The sequence below is a fragment of the Vidua macroura genome, chromosome 9 (assembly GCF_024509145.1).
Source record: "Vidua macroura isolate BioBank_ID:100142 chromosome 9, ASM2450914v1, whole genome shotgun sequence".
NCBI classification, from domain to species: Eukaryota; Metazoa; Chordata; class Aves; order Passeriformes; family Viduidae; genus Vidua; species Vidua macroura.
In genome coordinates this window covers 25,502,981-25,520,436 of record NC_071579.1, presented here as the reverse complement: position 1 = coordinate 25,520,436, position 17,456 = coordinate 25,502,981, and the positions used below count along the sequence as shown (strand labels likewise).

Sequence of the window (17,456 nt, the reverse complement as noted above, 5' to 3'; positions counted from 1 at the left end):
CCTCTTGAGATTGTCACTTATTTTCTACAGCACTCTGCTGAATCTTGAGTCCCCTGATCTTCTGCAAGAACTGAATATTCTTTCTGTTTGAAACACTAAAAAATAGTAGTCCCCAGGATGTGCTTGCAGGTGTGACATTGTCTTTAAGATGTTGTGACTCTACTTATAGGCACAGTTATGCGTCCTGCTCTCTGGTCTGACAGGAGGAGCACAAGGTGACATTATTGCCTGCAGTAATACCACAGAACCACAGAATGCTTTGGGTTGAAAGGAACCTTAAAAATCACCTCATTCCTGTACCCTGCCATGAGCAGGGACAACTTCCACTGGACCAGGTTGCTCAGGGCCCCATCCAGCCTGGCCTTGGACACTCCCAGGGATGGAGCATCCACAGCATCTCTGGGCAACCTGTGCCAGGGCCTCGCCACCCTCACAGTAAAGAATTTTTTCCTAGTATCTAATCAAAACCTGCCCTCTAAGTCTGAGCCATTCTCCCCTGTCCTTGCACTACACATCCTTGTCAAAAGTCCCTCTCCAGCTTTCTTGTCACCCTAAGGAGGTACTGGAAGGTGCTATAAGTCCTCCCTGGAGGCTTTCCTTCTCCTGGCTGAGCAATCCCAGCTCTCTCAACCTGTTTTCATAGGAGAGGTACTCCATCCCTCTGAGCATCTTCGTGGTCTCCTCTGGACTTACTCCTGCAGTTCTGGGTCATTTTCATGTTGGGGGCCCCAGAACTGTACAGAGCACTCCAGGTGAGGTCTCAAGAGCAGGGTACAGGGGAAGAATCACCTCCCTTGCCTGCTGGCCACACTGCTTTTGGTGCAGCCCAGGACACCTCTTGGCCAAGTAGGAATAGGGGAATTTTGGAGAAAAAAGTTTCATATACAACTGATGCTGATAAAATGCCCTGGAAAAGGTGTGATATGTTGTGCTTTCAGTTGTAATGGCAGACCCTTCCAAAATGTGCATTACATTTTAGCTTTTATAGCACTGTGTAGACCATAAATACTGCTAGATGTAAAGCTCAGAGAAAACATCCCACAGTTTGGTGCAAAATGTTATGCTGAGCTGTCTCTGAGTAGGACAAAGCCAAGAAAAGCTGCTCTTCCCATTGTGGATGAATCATGGGTCAGCAAGACAACACCAGGGTCAATCCTGTTTGGTATTTGCATGCCATCCCTCCCCTCAGCATTTATGTCTGCTGTACAGTCCCTAATCTCTTTCAGTGTCGTTGTGTTCCTGTTTATCAGCTTTCACTTTTATCTCTTCCTCGATGTGCTTGCTGCTCACCCTGAGCACAAGGAAGGAAAAAAGAAAGGCTCAGCCTGCAAGGGAACAGAGTAAAACTAACGACCATGGACAGCTCCTGCCTGTGGCCAGGCTGTGCCGGGAGGGTGAACAGAAAGAGTTGGTTTGGCTTTCAGCTGTAAGTCCCCTGCTAAAGCATGTGCACAATGTCCATCCACAGCCTTCCTGTCTTCTCAAGCAAATGGAGGCCCACCTAACCTCTGAGTGACACAGGTAGTGTTGTTTCCTCCCACCTGCCTGAGCAGGTTTGCAGTTGCCATCCAGGTATGGTTTTTTGCTTCTTACTCCACACAGATCTATGTAAAATAAAAGCAACCATTACAGGTCCTCTAAAAAGTCCAACTAATCCGGTTTTCTGGATAGGTGGGAAAATTCAGGGGCCTCTTTAAAATATTTTACATCTGTAAAATGGACCTTTACCTTTGATGTCCAGCTTATAGTTCTCATTGTTTTAGGGTTTGTTGAGCTGAAAGCTTTATATAGATCAGGATCTACCTGAGAGTAATTTGTCTAATCCCTTTTTAGAGATTTAGCTTAAACTGTAGAAATACACATACTTTTCACCACCAATCAACACTTTACCTTTTTAAGAATGACAGAAGTCTCATTTTGCACTATAAATTAAGCTGTAACTGGAAAATAAGAACAATGATGCTGCATCAAACCCAAGGTCTATTTGTCTCAGAATCTTATTGCAGATGCTAAGGGATAGACTAAGAAGAGAGCAAGGCTTCTGATAATGTGTAATTTGGGATTTGATGTTCAAGGAGTTGTGTTCACTGCTTGGAGTGTAGTAACATAATTTTTCTTTGAATTTATCTAATTGATCTTTCTGTTCACCTGTGTTTTGGCCAAAATCTGGTGGCAGTCAGCACTGTAGTTGTATAAGCTAATTTAAAAAACACTTCATTTTGTTTGCCTTTGGTCTTCTGCCTGATGACTTTATATTCTGCCAGCTGCTACTTATTTAGTAAGAAATAGTGAATAACGATATATATTATTTGAGAGACTAGAGAAACTGGTAGTTAAAGAGTTTGATTTGCCTACACACAATTTGTCCAACTGCAAGAGTTCCTAGGAAATTAGGGGACAGGGAGCCATAACTCCTAGCCATTGTTTTTACTCTACCACTCTTTGCCTTTGTAATTAGAGGAGAAGCAGGCAATGTCTTTGGGCCTTATTTATGTACTTGTAAAGTCTGTGCTCCTTGGTTCGAGGGTTCTGCAGAGGTATAATTAAAAGTTAGTGGTAAAACACAAAGCTATTAATACTGCTATGAAGTGAATAGTTGAACAGGAATTCTTGACCTTGCTATAGTTGCAGGCATATAAGCAGCAATTAATGATGCCTGGAGATATTAAAGGACTTGTGTATTGTCACACAGCAAGCAAGTGGCTGTCTAAGGAATAGCACCAAGGCGTGCTAAAACCTTCAGTACAGCCACTGGGAGCATTTCAGCTGAGAGAACCTTCACAACCAGACCAGAGCTAAATTTAATTATCCAGTGAAAACATGGTCATTTAGATATTTCTGTTTCATAACCTAATTTTTTTGCTTTAATTATAAGGCAATAAGTAACAGTTACTGCCTCAGCTTCTCTCTGCCTTTCCTTTACTCTCTCTTTCCCTCTTGCTTTCTTTCTTTTATTCTTTCTTTTATTCTCTTTTATAGTAGGATTTCTGCCCTCTTCTAAAAAGCTCTTGATTCTTTTGCCACTTGTCTTTTCTGAAGAGCCCTCTTTCTGTAGAGCCAATGCTGTTCAGCAGCAGAGGAGTGAGCAAGGTAGGATTTCTAAAGCTTGTTCTGTGGGTCATCTGCTGGTGGCACATGAGTGGGCAGAGATGGGCAGAGCCCAGTAAAACCAGCAAAGCTTGGGATGAGGTAATGCCCCAAGACCCTGTTCAGTCCCACTGCAGTTTTTTTCTAATAATTCAGGCAAGGAAAGATTTCAGAAATTATGAAGGTCAAAAAACAATGGTGCTGAGTGTATGTGCACGTTTGCTTCATATGAGGGATACAGGAAGGAGGAGACAGAACAAGGACTGTCCTTCAGACTCACACTTCTAGTTTTGGCTTGAGGTCAGACCCTAAATCCATAAGAGTATATTTTCTGGTCATAATCATTTAGAGTAAAAATTATACAAGAATTGTCCATGCAGCTGAGCCAAAAGTCTTGCCTAAACTTGATCTGGGTCTTAACATTGTCTCTTTGGAACCTCTCTAATTTAATATGCATTTGGACAGAAGTGGCTTCTTGATAGAGCCTTTCACCTCCAGGTCACCCTTTCAAATCCAATTCAGGCCTGTCATGACCAAATGCTGCTGCCATCTGACAGCTCTTCTGTGTCCTGTGTGAATTGCTGGCTTCAGTCCAGGGGCTGGTGAACAGGTGCCTGACTGCAAAACCTGCCAGAGCTGACATTAACTGGACGTCTCTGCAGAGGGGTCACAGCGAATCGGCCCGGCAGATGAATTAACACTTAACTCGCATGCACTGGGATGCTTTATATCTTCAAAGTGCTTTCCAAACGTCAGCTAATCCTCAGGAGGTGTTGTTATCTGCACTGGCAGGTGAGAGAAGCAAGCAGATAACAAGCCAGGATCAGAATATGCATGTTGCTGACCTCCCACTCTGAGGCCAGGACTCTGAGTTTAGCTCCTTTTGGGGCAACTGATGGGCACACCAGAGTAGGGTTCAAGTTCCTGTTCTTCCATGGAAAAAAGCATCCCTTACTTTTTAAGGCAGGCAGGAAAGCAGTACTGATGGGCTTCCATCCTTTTGCTGAACTATAGACAGAGGTCTCTTCTCCAAGCACTTGAGGCTCTAGGGAGTCATGCCAGGTTACTCCTACCATCAAGAGGTATCATTATTTATCATTATTTGCCATGAAACAGGGTTGGTAAATAGTTACTTTTGAATAGCAATTGGGTTGGAGTGGTTCATTCTGAGAGACAACAGCTCCTGGAATATCATTGAAATGTTCTGAAAAAAGTGCTTGAAGTGTTATGAAGAGTTGCTAGAAGGTCATGCAGAGTTAGTGGCACATCAGTGTTGGCAAGCTGCTTCTGCAGGGACATTTAAAAGACATTGTCAGACTGTAAAGGTGTCTACAGAAAAAGCAAAATTGTCTTTTGTGCTTCATATCAGTGAGAACAAGAGTGGTTCTAAACTGGCATGTTCCTTTCTCTGGAAGCAAGGTGAGGAAACCTTTTTTTGCTTAAGGTTTTTAAAAATAGTAACTCCCTTTCCTACTATTAATTTCTTGTGTAAATAAATGCTGTTGTTGCCATGGTGTTTACAGAGGTGAATGAGCAGGTGGTCTGTGAGATGATGAATGGAAAGAGAAGGATGTTGTCCCTATGGTTACAAAAGGGGAGTGGCATAAATCTGAAATAATGCCTCTCATAAGGTGTGGCTTGCATTGTCTGAAAAAACTGAGGATTATTCTGTAGGACTAACTTGTCAAAGGTTATATAAAGGATAGCAGAGGAAAATGTGGAAGAATTTAATGCTTTTTTAGGGTGGCAGGGGAAATATGGGGAGAAGGTAAGAAGGTAGAGCTAAGAAAAGTAATTTGGGTAAAATTCATCTTACCAGACATCCAAATGTGCAGGCATTTCAAGCTTGAAAATGTGTGTACTATATCCAGACAGTTTGAATCCCACCTCTCTTGGAAAGCCAGAAGGAGACAAGTGTCACATATCTCCAAAGAGCAATTGAAAGCACCAGGCACAATTCAATTGGGCTGAAAGGGGAAGGAATGGTGCTTTGTAGCTGAATGTGGACTGCTGGCCATGTGATGCTGAATGGTCAGTTTTCCTTCATTTTCCTTAGGATCACATTGTGCTCCTGTGTTTTCTGGTGTCACCACTGCAAGGGATGTCTTAGAGACACGTGCAAAATTTTCTTTTGAGGGATTCTTTTGAGGAATTTTTCTTCAGAGAGATACCTGAGGAAGCGTCAAAGAAGCCATTCTTCTGGGAATTTCTGAATGTCTTCTAAATGAAAAGGGACAAACTCCATCTGCTGAGCCAGCTGTTGAATGTCCATTTACTCCAAACAGTGGTTTAGCAGCAAGAGCACAAACTCTGCCTGGAGGCTCTTCCCTTCCTTGTGACAAATGACAATCCATGGTTTTAGTAGTTTGTATAAAACACTGCAAGGAGTTTATCCCATCCCCTATATGAAATATTGGAGTGGAGAAGGCTTTTGGATGCCTCTCTCTCTAAACCAATTGCTATGCTCAAGAATTAATAAAATCCATATTGAAGTGACAGCTGGTGGACAGAGCCGGCTTCTTCCTGCATCACTTGTCTCTCTAGTGGCTCATGTTCTGGGCTCAGTGCACATTTATCCTTTTATTACAGCATTTAGTGACTTCTATCTATTTATTTATTAAACCTCTGTTTTCTTAAGAATCATAATTGCACTGTTCAAAGTCTTAGTTTGGTTACATCAGCACTAACTATTAACATAGTTCTTTCCTTTCACTCTTTAATTACTAACCTTCCAAAAGGCATTCAGTGAAGGAAATAAAAATGCAGACAAGTGAGAATATATTTTCTCAAAAACTTCTGTGCCATCATGAACCAGCTTCTGTAATACTTTATCTATTTCCTCTCTTGACAATATGAGTTCTTTTTTCTTAATTCATGATTTCTTTCATTTTCACCACCCCCTAATTTATATGTATAAATTTTATATGTATATATATCCATTTCTCAAGCTGCCAGAAACTTCAGACTGACTCAGTAGGAAAATGCATGTCACAACAATAGGGATTCAAATGAACTTTAGAGCAGAAATTCTTTTGCTTGTTTATTTATGCTAGGTTTATATAGTAAGTGGCAAGAAGAGATAAAAACCATTCTTTTCAAGGGAGAGAATATTTTCTTTCCAAAGAAGTGGGGTTCAATCATTGTCTCTGTCAGTCTAGTAAGTGATTTCTGTTTTGAGACTCAGAAAAAAGAAAGACCAAGTCTGCCTTTGTTTTCTGGAGCTCTGTAACCTGGGTCATCCAGGTAATTACAGCTTTACTTAAGAAACAGTGTGAGAGAGGAAAACTGCCACTGCTTGTAAGCACAAAGAAAAGACACTTGAGAGAATTAAATTGCATGATGACTTTTATAAGGCATCTGAATCGTTTTGCATTCTACCTCTAAAGCAGAAAATGATGAGTTTAATATCACATTGTAGGATGTAACTGGTAAGTCTCTCAGAAGGCAGCTGTGGCATCCAGAGCCATTTGAGTCTAGTTATTCATTATTTTCTGCATAAAGGCTATAGAAAATGTGACTATGAGACTTTGAACCACACCTAAATTTATTCCCTCTCTCACTTGCAGGTCCTGCAGCAAGAGAAGCCCTGATGGGGGTGGGTTGTGGTGTGTAGATACTGGCAGATACCCCGGGGGTATGACAGCAGATAGCAGAGGGTTAAGTGTGTTTGTATGTGCTCATGTAAATGCAAACGTATGTTTATTTACTTCATTCTCCCACTAAAGTTCTCCTATCTCCAAGAGCAACAATTTCAGGAGGTCACCTCTCTGCTGACTTTGCTGAAATTGCCATCAGTAGGTGACATTATATATTTCATAAAATGTTAATTCTGTGATCCTACTGAATTGCTGGAGATTAGTTAATTATGTCAAAATCTTCCAGAGAACCTCAACTGAAATATAAAACTTTATTTTCCTGCTTCAGTTTGTTGTGTGGCAGTGGGGCAAACAGTTGCTACATGTAAAGCACCTATGAATATCTATGAATCTAAAGAGGAAGCAGAAATACCACTATTGTTCAGGAGCATAGCATAATTCTTGTGAAGCTTGAGTGCAAACAAATTGTCTGCTGCTTGGTCTACCACTTGAGGCACGAGGTGGCAAACTGTTAATGTCCCAGTGACTGGGCTGTTATTGTCCATTTTAAGGCCACAATAACTTTGTGTTTGGGAATAAGAGGACTTTTTCCATTAGGAACTCATGTGTTATATCAACAATGCACTGAATTATTTTGTTCTGTAATGGAGAATGCTGAACATGTTTCCCTTTGATAAAGTAATGAATGTGAGGAGGAGAAATGGGAAACACTGAAATGCTTTTCTGCTCACACACAGCAGTGTCTGGAAGTGGTACATCTAACTAGCAATTACTCTAGCAATGTTTAAAAACATGCTGAATAGGATGGACAGTTGCAAGTTTGGACTAAATTTAGTGCACAGGAATATGTGAAATAGAGATTTTTATACGTTCATTTGGAGGCTATGGAGCAAAGACCAGAAAAAAAAAACCCAGTTAAATAGTCATTGTGGGCTAACTTAAGAAATTACTTTTTAATTATCTTGAAATAGATGACTTGAAGAATGTTTTTGAACACTTGTTTGGGTGATGAGCTACCTGTTTAATGCCACAGCTTCCAAATAAGGGATCTGGAAGCTTAATCTTGAGGTGAAGGGGACATCTGTGAAGGACACTGTTCCCTCACAAATAACCATTGCTACCAGATTATTTGAAAATGGTTTTGGTGAACAAAAAAGATCTTCAAGGAAATTTCAGCACAGCAGGAGACTTTCTAATATTCTCTGTGACACTTATACCAACATTTTTTTTTGAGTGAAGGTCCTAGGTGAGTTTAGAAAATACTCCAGTGACACTGTGTTAGACAGGATAACTTGATAATTGAATACTGAGCTGAGGCTCAGGTCACTTGTGTTCTGCAGGTGAATTTCTTGCTGGATAGCCTGTGGAAAATTATCTTAGTAATCTGTGCCTCTGCATCTCTGTTTGTGGCCACCTTCTTTTGGAAACAACTTGAAAACTATGAATGAGTAAGTACACCATGACATACCACAAATCCTGCAGGTTACACCAGCAATTTTATTTTTCTTAAGTCACAAATTATTCTAGTCCATTGTTATATATCTCACTGTGCTTCTTGATTATTTTATGTTAGTAACTATGTTCCTATAAAGAATTCTGTCTGGTTGTTCTAAAATAAGTATGACTTAGGTCACTGACTTCTGTGTGAAGGACATTCATGCTTTACAAATACCCAGTTTAACTAGATTATCTGCTCACTTCATCAAATCACTGTTTTGAGACTCTACAACATGTTCTGTTTTATGGTGATATGCCAGTGTGCATCTGATCTCATCAAATTCTGTTTGTGATGGGGAAATTATCTCATGAAAATAGTATTACTTAATCTTGGTTTTTAATTTCTGTATGCTTGGAGAGGAAGAAAATCCTGTGTGGTGTTTCATCCTGTCAATGCTAATCTTTCTCCTCAGTGCTGTATCTCCAAATAGCAGCTGTGTGCTTTATTGCAGGGCTGGTCCTCTACAGCACAGCAGAATGTTTTGGCAGGAGCAAACAATTTATTGTATTAGAGTCAAACACAATCAAATGTTCCCTTTCCTATGAAGCATGGTCAGATATTGATATTGCATTAGCTAACATTTTAGCATAGCAGAGGCTTAATAAGATACATTATTACTCTCTCTTGGCTGTTTAATTAAACTAAGCAGTCGCTGTGTATTATACACTGGTTTTCTGCCAGGGGAAAGTAAATCTGTATTATATTAGTGTCACATACCAAATGATGTTCTCCCCCATCAGAGGCTCTAGAAGAGCTGACCCTGCTGCCACATGAACTGCACAACCCAACCTGCCTTCCTGTCACACTGCACTGCCCCATAGCTCGGTGTTCTCCAGCAGCCCAGCAAGCTCTGTGTGCAGGAGAGGCTTGGGGCTGCAGAGCTTCCTGCTGTACTTCAGTGCAGGGAGAAGCACCATGAGCATCGTGCTGCCAGCAGAGCTCTTCTCCAGCCCTCTGTTGAGGCAGGGACATCTGAGATCTGGGCACCAGGACAGCCCCAATGGCCCCGTGCTGGCCAGGTGGCAGGGATGGGCTTGTCACGTCATTTGTTCAGGTCCAGAAGCTGTAAGAATTTGGGGAAACTGGGTAATGCTGTGGCATCTGCTCTGGTATCACTCTTTAGTGCTGGACAGTGCTGCTGATGGCACCGTGTGTAGGGATCCAGGTGAATATTCCCTCTTTCCCACTGAGGCCATGGGAAGGATATGGGCAGAGCAGGCACTTCTGTGCTAGGGGATCCTGCTGTCTTCTTTTAAAGCAAGGGTTTGTGCAGAATCCTGTAGGGAGCTACAAGCAGAGAGCTATTCCAGGCACTTGCTTTGGAGAGTTGTTCTGTTGAGTTACTGCCAGAAAGGAGAGGAAGACAAAATATTTTGCAGTATTTCTCCTTATACACAGAAATAAACTGCACAGGAAATACTGGAGTCTTTTTTACACAATTTTGAGCCTGTTTCACCTGGCAGAAGGGAACATCTGCATAATTCAACGCAGAACTGTGCAGAGATGGCAAAGCTATGCCCAAATAGTCGTGCTCTAGAACTGGAAGGTGCATATTTTTATCACTGGCAGTAAGCCCTGTATCACAATGAAGGATGGTTTGGCTCTATTTTGCACAGTGTCCTGTGCAAAATGTTCCAATGTTCTCAAAAAAAGGTAAACAAATGTCTGTCATGGTCCTTTGTTGTATTTCACATGCCCCCACAGAGAGGTAGGAATGGTTGTGTGCATCACAGTGAGATCTTCAGCGTGGTTCCCTGATGCTGGCACCATGGATGGGTTCAGGAATGGCAGGGCTGGATTTATGGGAGGCTTCACCTGCATAACTCAGTTATGATTTATCTCGTGCTGAATGTTTTGTTGTTGTTGTTTTTCCTCAACAGAAGATTAACCTGGAGTTCTATATCGACATCCATGCCCACTCCACCATGATGAATGGCTTCATGTATGGGAACATCTTTGAAGATGAGGAAAGATTTCAGCGACAGGCTGTTTTTCCCAAGCTACTCTGTCAGAATGCTGAAGACTTCTCTTATGTAAGGCAGTTTTTCTTAATTATTTTTTCCTAGTTTTTATATTTTTTTTGTCTTTATAATAAATCTCTGGCTTTATTTGATTGAGTGAATTTTATTTCAGTATTAATAAAAGCCTACTTAAAAAATTTATTATTAGCTACCATCTTCCTTCTTATTCTTGCATTATCCAGCACTGGTAAGTTGTGATTTTATATATGTCATCAGACACATGAACAAAACCAGGTTTTTCATCTTCTGTTTAATAACCTTTGGTTCTGAATTACTGGCACACCCTGTTTTTCTCATATCTTTTGTCTTTTGATCAAGTGGATCAACTTTATTGTTCCAACGTTTATATTAATTTGTCAAATATTTTATTTGTATACTCTAAATTACAATATGCTAACAAATAGAAATAAAATTAATCAGGTTGAAAGAAAAGGTTAGATAACATCTGTTGAAAGTTGTGGCAAAGGGAATTTATAATTTTGAAATTCTTTGATATTACCATAGAAAACTGTTCTGCAAGAGGATTTTCAATTGCCCAATACTTACAGCTTGGAGAGTGGGAAAGGAGAAGTTGGGTTCAAGGAACAGCTTGTTCTTACCCAAGGAGACCACAGTGATTGAGTTTCTGGTCTGCACCTGGTTGTTTCAAAAACACATGAGGGGTAAGGGGCATTTACACACAGATCATAGCAATGAAAACCTGCAATTGACAGGAGTTTAGAGATTCTGCGCTCAAGTGTGGGATTTCTCTCTGCTGCTGTGGGAGATTAAGTGTTCCTCTTAGCACAAGCCTTCGTTGACAAAGGGAAAATCTTTGAGAAGATGATGTAGGAAATAGAAGCCAATAGCTAAATAAACAGCACAGTCTCCCTTTTGACTCTTGAGCAGAGTTCTACCTAGGTGCTGCTGGCACTGGGTGCGTTCAACTTCCCCCTGACATCTCACTGGTCTCTTGAGGCTGGAAGCTTTTCCCCTGCCATCCATCCAGGCCATTCTTCCCAGGGCAGCTGAGCAGACAGAAGTGTTGGAAAAAGGGACGGCCACAAGGTGTCTGACATGTGTGTAGAGATGACGTGTCCCCAAGTAGGAAGGCCTGTTTTCTTGTTTCCAGCCTCCAGACATGTGGATTATGCGACTCGTTGGAAATATCAGATGAGGAGAGGAAAGGAATCCAAAATGGGGGGGGAAATGTGCTGAAGACTTAAAATAGTGTATGTAAATATGCCCTACTGCTTGCTCAAAGGGAAGGGGGGAAGTGCATCGTTAACATTACCAGGCTGGTGTTTGAAAGTGTGGGAATGGACCACTGTTGTTACTAATGAATTTTCCAAAGCTTCAGGAGGTCTCATTTACATTGTATGCTGCTGCGGCCATTTGTTGGGATTATAATACTTCAACAGCAGCACTTCAAGTGAAAACTGGCGGCTGCATGAAGTGTTGTCCATAATTGACTAGCTCCATGTCTTCACACAGCACAGAGACAATGTTCCATTATGTTATCCATTGACAGTATCATTGAAAAGATTACTCTCCTTAAAGCATCTGTCAACCTTGATTGATTTACAAGGGACAAAGCGCTGAAAAGGTTTGAAGTGCGGGTACAATTTTTGCCACCGTTTAGCATACATAATGGTTCTCCTTTGATGTCAAAAGCTCATCTTCTATTAATAATGCAGAGGGCTTTTGAATGCAGGCTACTTGTATGGAGTTCCACACTAATAACCTACTTGCTGTGAAATGGGATTCACTTTGGAGAAGCAGTCATTTGGGTTTTACATGTTCGGAATGAATCCCAACTCAAAGGGATTTCTTTCAGTGCTCTGCATGATTGCAGCTGAGCCCAGCACGGGTTAGGGAAGGCAGGCAAATCCTCCTCTGCTCCTCCAGCCAAGAATCTGGCAGGAATCACACAGCCAGATGCAAAGGGGCATGAACAACAAGCCTAAGATGATGCGATCAAATGCCTTGTGCTGTTTCGTCTGGCAACCTTCTATTAATATACTTTAGAGTGCATTTCATGCCTGGGCTGCTTTCTTCACCTGTCATTCCCAATAGGCCTTTTTATTGAAATGACAGTATCCAAGGGAGATTGGTGATTAGAGTAGGGGATGGATAGGGGATTTGTACCCACACGCCTGTTACAGGACCAAAGGAGAGTCACCCAGTGTCTCTGTGCCCTGTCTGTTGGGCAAAACACGTGACCCCACAGCTCTCTGGAAGACTGACTGTGGTTCAGAGGCATAAGTTGTGAAAGGGACCAGGAATTCCTCATTTGTACGTGACTTCAGAAAGCACAGGCCTGGCTTTGGTTTAGCTGTCAGCATGTGAAAAGGAAAGTGGAAGAAGGGCTAGGATGTTTTGCTCCCAGATAAATACATGAGACATTCTTGGGCAGCTGCCTGGGCAAAAGGGACAAAATGTGTAAGGAAAACATTTTATATTTTCTATGCTTAAGAAGGATATTTTCAAACGCTGGGAAGTAAATGTAATCCATGTGAAAGCTCTAACAGTGAAAGCTGACATGCTCTCTTGAAAGGCTGACTCATTGCATTTTAGGAGCAGCTGTTGACACCATGTCTGAGTGCATTACACATCAGCCATGGCTTGGAGTAGTTGTAGTTTTTGTAGGGATGTTCTTCATTTGACCTTTCTTGTTTGGGAGAGTGGATTAGTCATAAGGACCAGACACAAGCATTTGAGCATTTCAAGAACCTGCTAGTCTTAGAAGTGGCTAATTTTGACCTTTATGACAGTATGAGAGGAGACCATCTGTTCTCTCTGGTTCATTTAAAAGAAACAACTGCAGCTGTTCTTGGGTGGCTTTATCACTTTGGAAAGATTGCTTTTCTTTTCAGTTAAAGGATAAAGACCAGCCAGAGGTACTTGGCCTGATCCAGTCAGTTTGGTTTCTTTTTTTTTTTCTTCCCTTTAGACTGTGAACTGGTGGAACTTGCGATATGTTTGAGTTCTCATTCAATTTTGTTGTATTCAGCCTCCCAGCAGAGAACCTTCCTTAGAAACACTGTTTGACCTTTGTGTGCCAAGGTTAGCCAAAGACCCTGATAAAAACTTGGGGTCCTATTATGCTGGGTAACTGCTGAGGAACTCCACAACCCTAAAAGCTTCCAATCATGCTTAAAAAGAGTTAACAAGTGGGTGAGAAATTATTTGCTTGAAGAAATTGGAGAATAAAACTTGGATGTCCCAAGTGCCACTCTTGTTTCTTTGTCAGCAGTTCCCTGTTTTATGTCATGCTCACACTCAAGAGTGAAGTCTCTAGACAGCAACCCACCCAGTTTCCTTTAGGGAAGCATGTTGTTAACTCCAATGCCATAACACTGTGACCTAAAATATATTTTAAGAGACTATAATTGTCTCAGCAATATGAGAAGAGGCAGATAGGGAATGATTTGCACTGGTACTTTTTGTGGTGGTGTTTTGTTCAGTTGCTTGTTTTTAGTTTGGATATCAAACACAAAGCAATGAAGAAAAGCATTTTAATATCTTTATATCTTCTGCTGTCTTTCTTTGATCCACAAACTCTAGATCTGCTGTTCTCATTTTCACAGGATCCCCCCCATCCAAGCTTTCTTAGGGAAGATGTGTTCGTTCCAGCAAACCTCCTCCATTCTACCTTTGGCAGCCTCTCTGGGCTGGTATGATTTACCCTGGCTGGATACCTCCCTCTGAAGGCAGTGGTGATGCAAGTGCTTGAGGCAGTAATATGAACACTGAATGATCAAATCCCTATAATCTGTTCTGAAATAACAATAAACCCAGCTTGTATATGGCTGGACAAGGAAGGGAAAGCAGTAGAAAAGTTGCCTGGAATTTATCCTGAAGTAAAATCCATACTCACTTGCATCACCACTTCCTAAGTGCCTCTCTGCTGCTTTGGTAAAAAAAGACTCTTCTCCCAGAAAGGCAAAAGCTGCCTGTGTTCAGGTAGGTTTTGTTAACATCATGCAAGCTTAACAGATCTACTCAGAAATCTCTTAAAACCTGAGCACAACAAATGATCCTGCCTCCTTTTTTGTAGTCTAGTACCAAGGTATATCCAGGAAGACAAATACAGCTATTATATGCTTTAGCACCCCTCTGGGATGCATTTCTGCTTGCTGCTTCTTGGACGTGTTGCTCCATAAATGTATTTATTTATTTATGTATTTATTTATTTATTTATTCTGGAGGCTGGGTGAGCCAAGACAGGAAATGTGTTTCTGGTGGCACAGGGAACAGACTGTAAAGTCTGTCCTTCTCTTGTCACAGGCTTTGGTCTCCCAAGGACTCTGCCTTTTGGAAACTCTCAGTGAAATGAAACTATTCCATTATGTTGTGCTGCACCAGTTCACCCCTCCTTGTATACGGAGGATTGAATTTGTATTGAAGAGAAAAGGAGAGGGGGGAAGTGTTGGAAGAAATGGATTTTCTTTCAGTACCTTCTTGCCTAGTTGTTTGTGCATATAGGAGTCGATAGCCCCTTCTCCATCCTCACACAGGTAGAAATTTAGAATGTACACAGAAGAAACAAGTTTTCATAGCAATTTTATGGTTTATTTTCAAAGAGCAACATTACTCTTACCTAATGTCAACCCTGGGAGCAGGTGACAGCCTCCCAGAGCAGCAGCAATGGAAGGAGCTGCTGTAGGTTCTCCTGCAAGCTGCCTCTCGTGCAGAGCACCACAAATTCCTCAGATGGGACAAACTGTGCTGGGAAGGAAGGACAGGAAGGTAGTTAAGAACTGGACACCTGTCCCCCTGGAAGGATATCTTTTTGGGTATTACCTTTCTAACCACATGATATTTTAATGCATGTAGAATACACCTCTGGCTCAGAGAACTGTCCTGGAGGCTTGAGAGAGCCAAGAAGGAGTTTGAGCACTGAGTTGCTCTGGGAGCAGCATCCTGTCTCACCTTAGGAAGGTTGTGATCCCCTGATTTAGGCCTGCAATTGAGGAGAACTCTTTGCTACAGAGAAAACCACTTTTTCTGCAAACTATTCAAAGCAACTGGGTGCATGATGGCTGTATTTTCCTTTTTGCTTCTCATTGTCCTAGTTTTCTGTCATTTGTATAAATGATTATGAAAGCACTCCCAGGAGACCACGCTCATGCTCATGAAAGTATTGTAAAGAGAAGAATTGCAGGCTATTGCTAGAGGCTATTTTATTGTATATTTTGAGGAAATGTCTCGTTTTCTACTGACAAATGGAGAAAGTGAGAACTCCAGAGACCTGAGTTATTTTCTAAACAGTGTGGTTATTCTGTAGAGCTTAGACTAGGAAATGCCACCATTGGCATCTTTGGGGGAGGAGCTCTGAGAAGCAGAGGCTGCTGCTAGTAAAAAAACCAGGAGGAGAAGGCAGGCCTTTCCTTCATTATTAACCTGATACATTTTCAGATCCCCTATTTGTGTGCACCACTGGTCACAGCTTAAAAAGGGAGAGAAGGGCTCTTAAAAGGGAGAGAAGTTCCAGCCTAACTCTGGTTAATGGGTGGCAGGATAATGTTTGAGTGGTGACCTTGTCACTTGTGGTTAAGTGAACTTGTGGTGATGGGGAGATGCAGACTCACTAAAGGAGGAGCTGAGATGACCTGAGGAAGGATGTTTTGGGATATACACTCTGGGTGTGTGTGTTCAGGATGGCAGATCCAGTAACAAGGAGCTCTGAGGTGTGCTTTGAGGATGGGGTGGAATCTGCCTCCTCCTCTTGTTCTTTCCAGGTAGGCTGTGATGGGGTGCCAAGCTCTGTAGGGAAACCCTTGCCTGGCTCTGTGAAGGTCTCAGACCATCCCCACCCTGCTTTGTTTGGCTGCAGGTGCTGTTTAAGGAGCTGTCTCTCAGGAGAGCTGCTGGTTTGATTTGGATTCCAGTCGTGTTAGCTGCTGTGCTAAAGCCAGCAAACTCAATGCACAGCTTCAGAGCTGTAGCACCAGGGGAGGTGGGAGCTGGGAGTACAACCAGTTTAACCAGTTTAGGTGCAAGAGGGGAAGGATTCTGGGGAATGGGAAATGCAGGCCAAATCCCTGCACTGGTGCTGGTTCAAGGTGCAGAGACCTCCATCAGTCCTGGAGCTGTACAGCAGAGCACAGATATTAATGAGCAGTAAAAAGTGCAGCTATTGCACTTCTGCAGGTGAACAGCTGAAACCCTGAAGCGTGAAAGCCAGTTACTTGTCTAGCTGCAGAATTTCTTTTAAAAAAAAAAGAACTAATTTGGTACTTTTGGTCTTTAGGCATAAAGTGAGAGCTTATAAAGCTCCCTCCTTCCAACCTCTCTCCTAATGACCGTGCAAATATGTGTTTTTATCAGGCAACTTAAGCAGGCATGACTGAAGGACACTTGGGAGGGGGAAAGAGCTGGTGTTCCTTCACTGCACATTAGAGGGATAATGAAGCCCCTCAGGGAGCAGGTGTGTGTGTGGTGACAATGTACCTTTAAACTGTTATTTCTCTGAGGAGAATTGCACTTTAAAGCCTGAGAATGTGGTGCTAGGCAGGTTGTGTTCATGGTAGTCCTACAACAGTGATGCCACCTCTAAGGAAGGGTGATTGCTTTCCACTGAGCAGGAGGAAGAAGGCAAAAAGAAACAGGGAGGAGAATGATTAATAATCTTTTAGGACTCGAGGTTGTTTGGTCTTCAAGTTTCAGTTTTAGGTATTCTTACATTCTTGGTGCAGGTCAAACTGTTCCAGGTCTCCTCTGCATGCCTTTCCTCAGATTTCTGCAAATCAAACTCTAGATCAGAGAACATTCCCCAGCTAAACCCAAACTTTTCTGCCCACCTCAGTGTTTCCTACCACGCACAGAAATTATGAAAATGCTGTCAACTGCAGAGCCTCCTGTGAGAGTGAGTGAGCCCTATTCACAGGAATATCAGTCCAGTCTGCCTGTTCCTAAGGGACCTGGAAAAGCTTCAAACAATGGAATTCCTCTTTGAAATGATCCTGAACTTTTCTAAACCACTTCTTCCCAGATTTCAGTAGTCACAATTGATTTTGAGATGAAATAAGTTTTCTTCCTGTGCATCAGAAACATGGCTAAGCTGCAAGGTGAGATGAATTGTGGAGTAATTTTGAGCTCTGTTCCCATTTCATCACACCTCTGCTCCCAGAATCCTTCCTCTTTGGCTGCTCCCTCCTTCAGATCAGCTGTCTGCTTTGGGGATTGATGCTGACTGTAGCTTGTTAAATAAATTGGAGGAAGCCTGCCTGTTAGCAGCCTTCCAAATGCCATGATTTCCAAGTCTTCAGA

The 17,456-nt window shown here is 42.1% G+C and overlaps 1 protein-coding gene across 1 annotated transcript in view; it reads left to right on the top strand.

Annotated features, from left to right (window-relative positions):
* Window positions 1-17,456, top strand: part of LOC128811852 (cytosolic carboxypeptidase 6-like) — a 181,883-nt gene that overhangs the window by 78,441 nt on the left and 85,986 nt on the right. Inside the window, exon 4 of the mRNA XM_053985793.1 lies at window positions 10,062-10,214. Within this exon, the coding sequence (XP_053841768.1) occupies window positions 10,062-10,214 (153 nt within the window). The remainder of the gene's footprint in view (window positions 1-10,061; window positions 10,215-17,456) is intronic.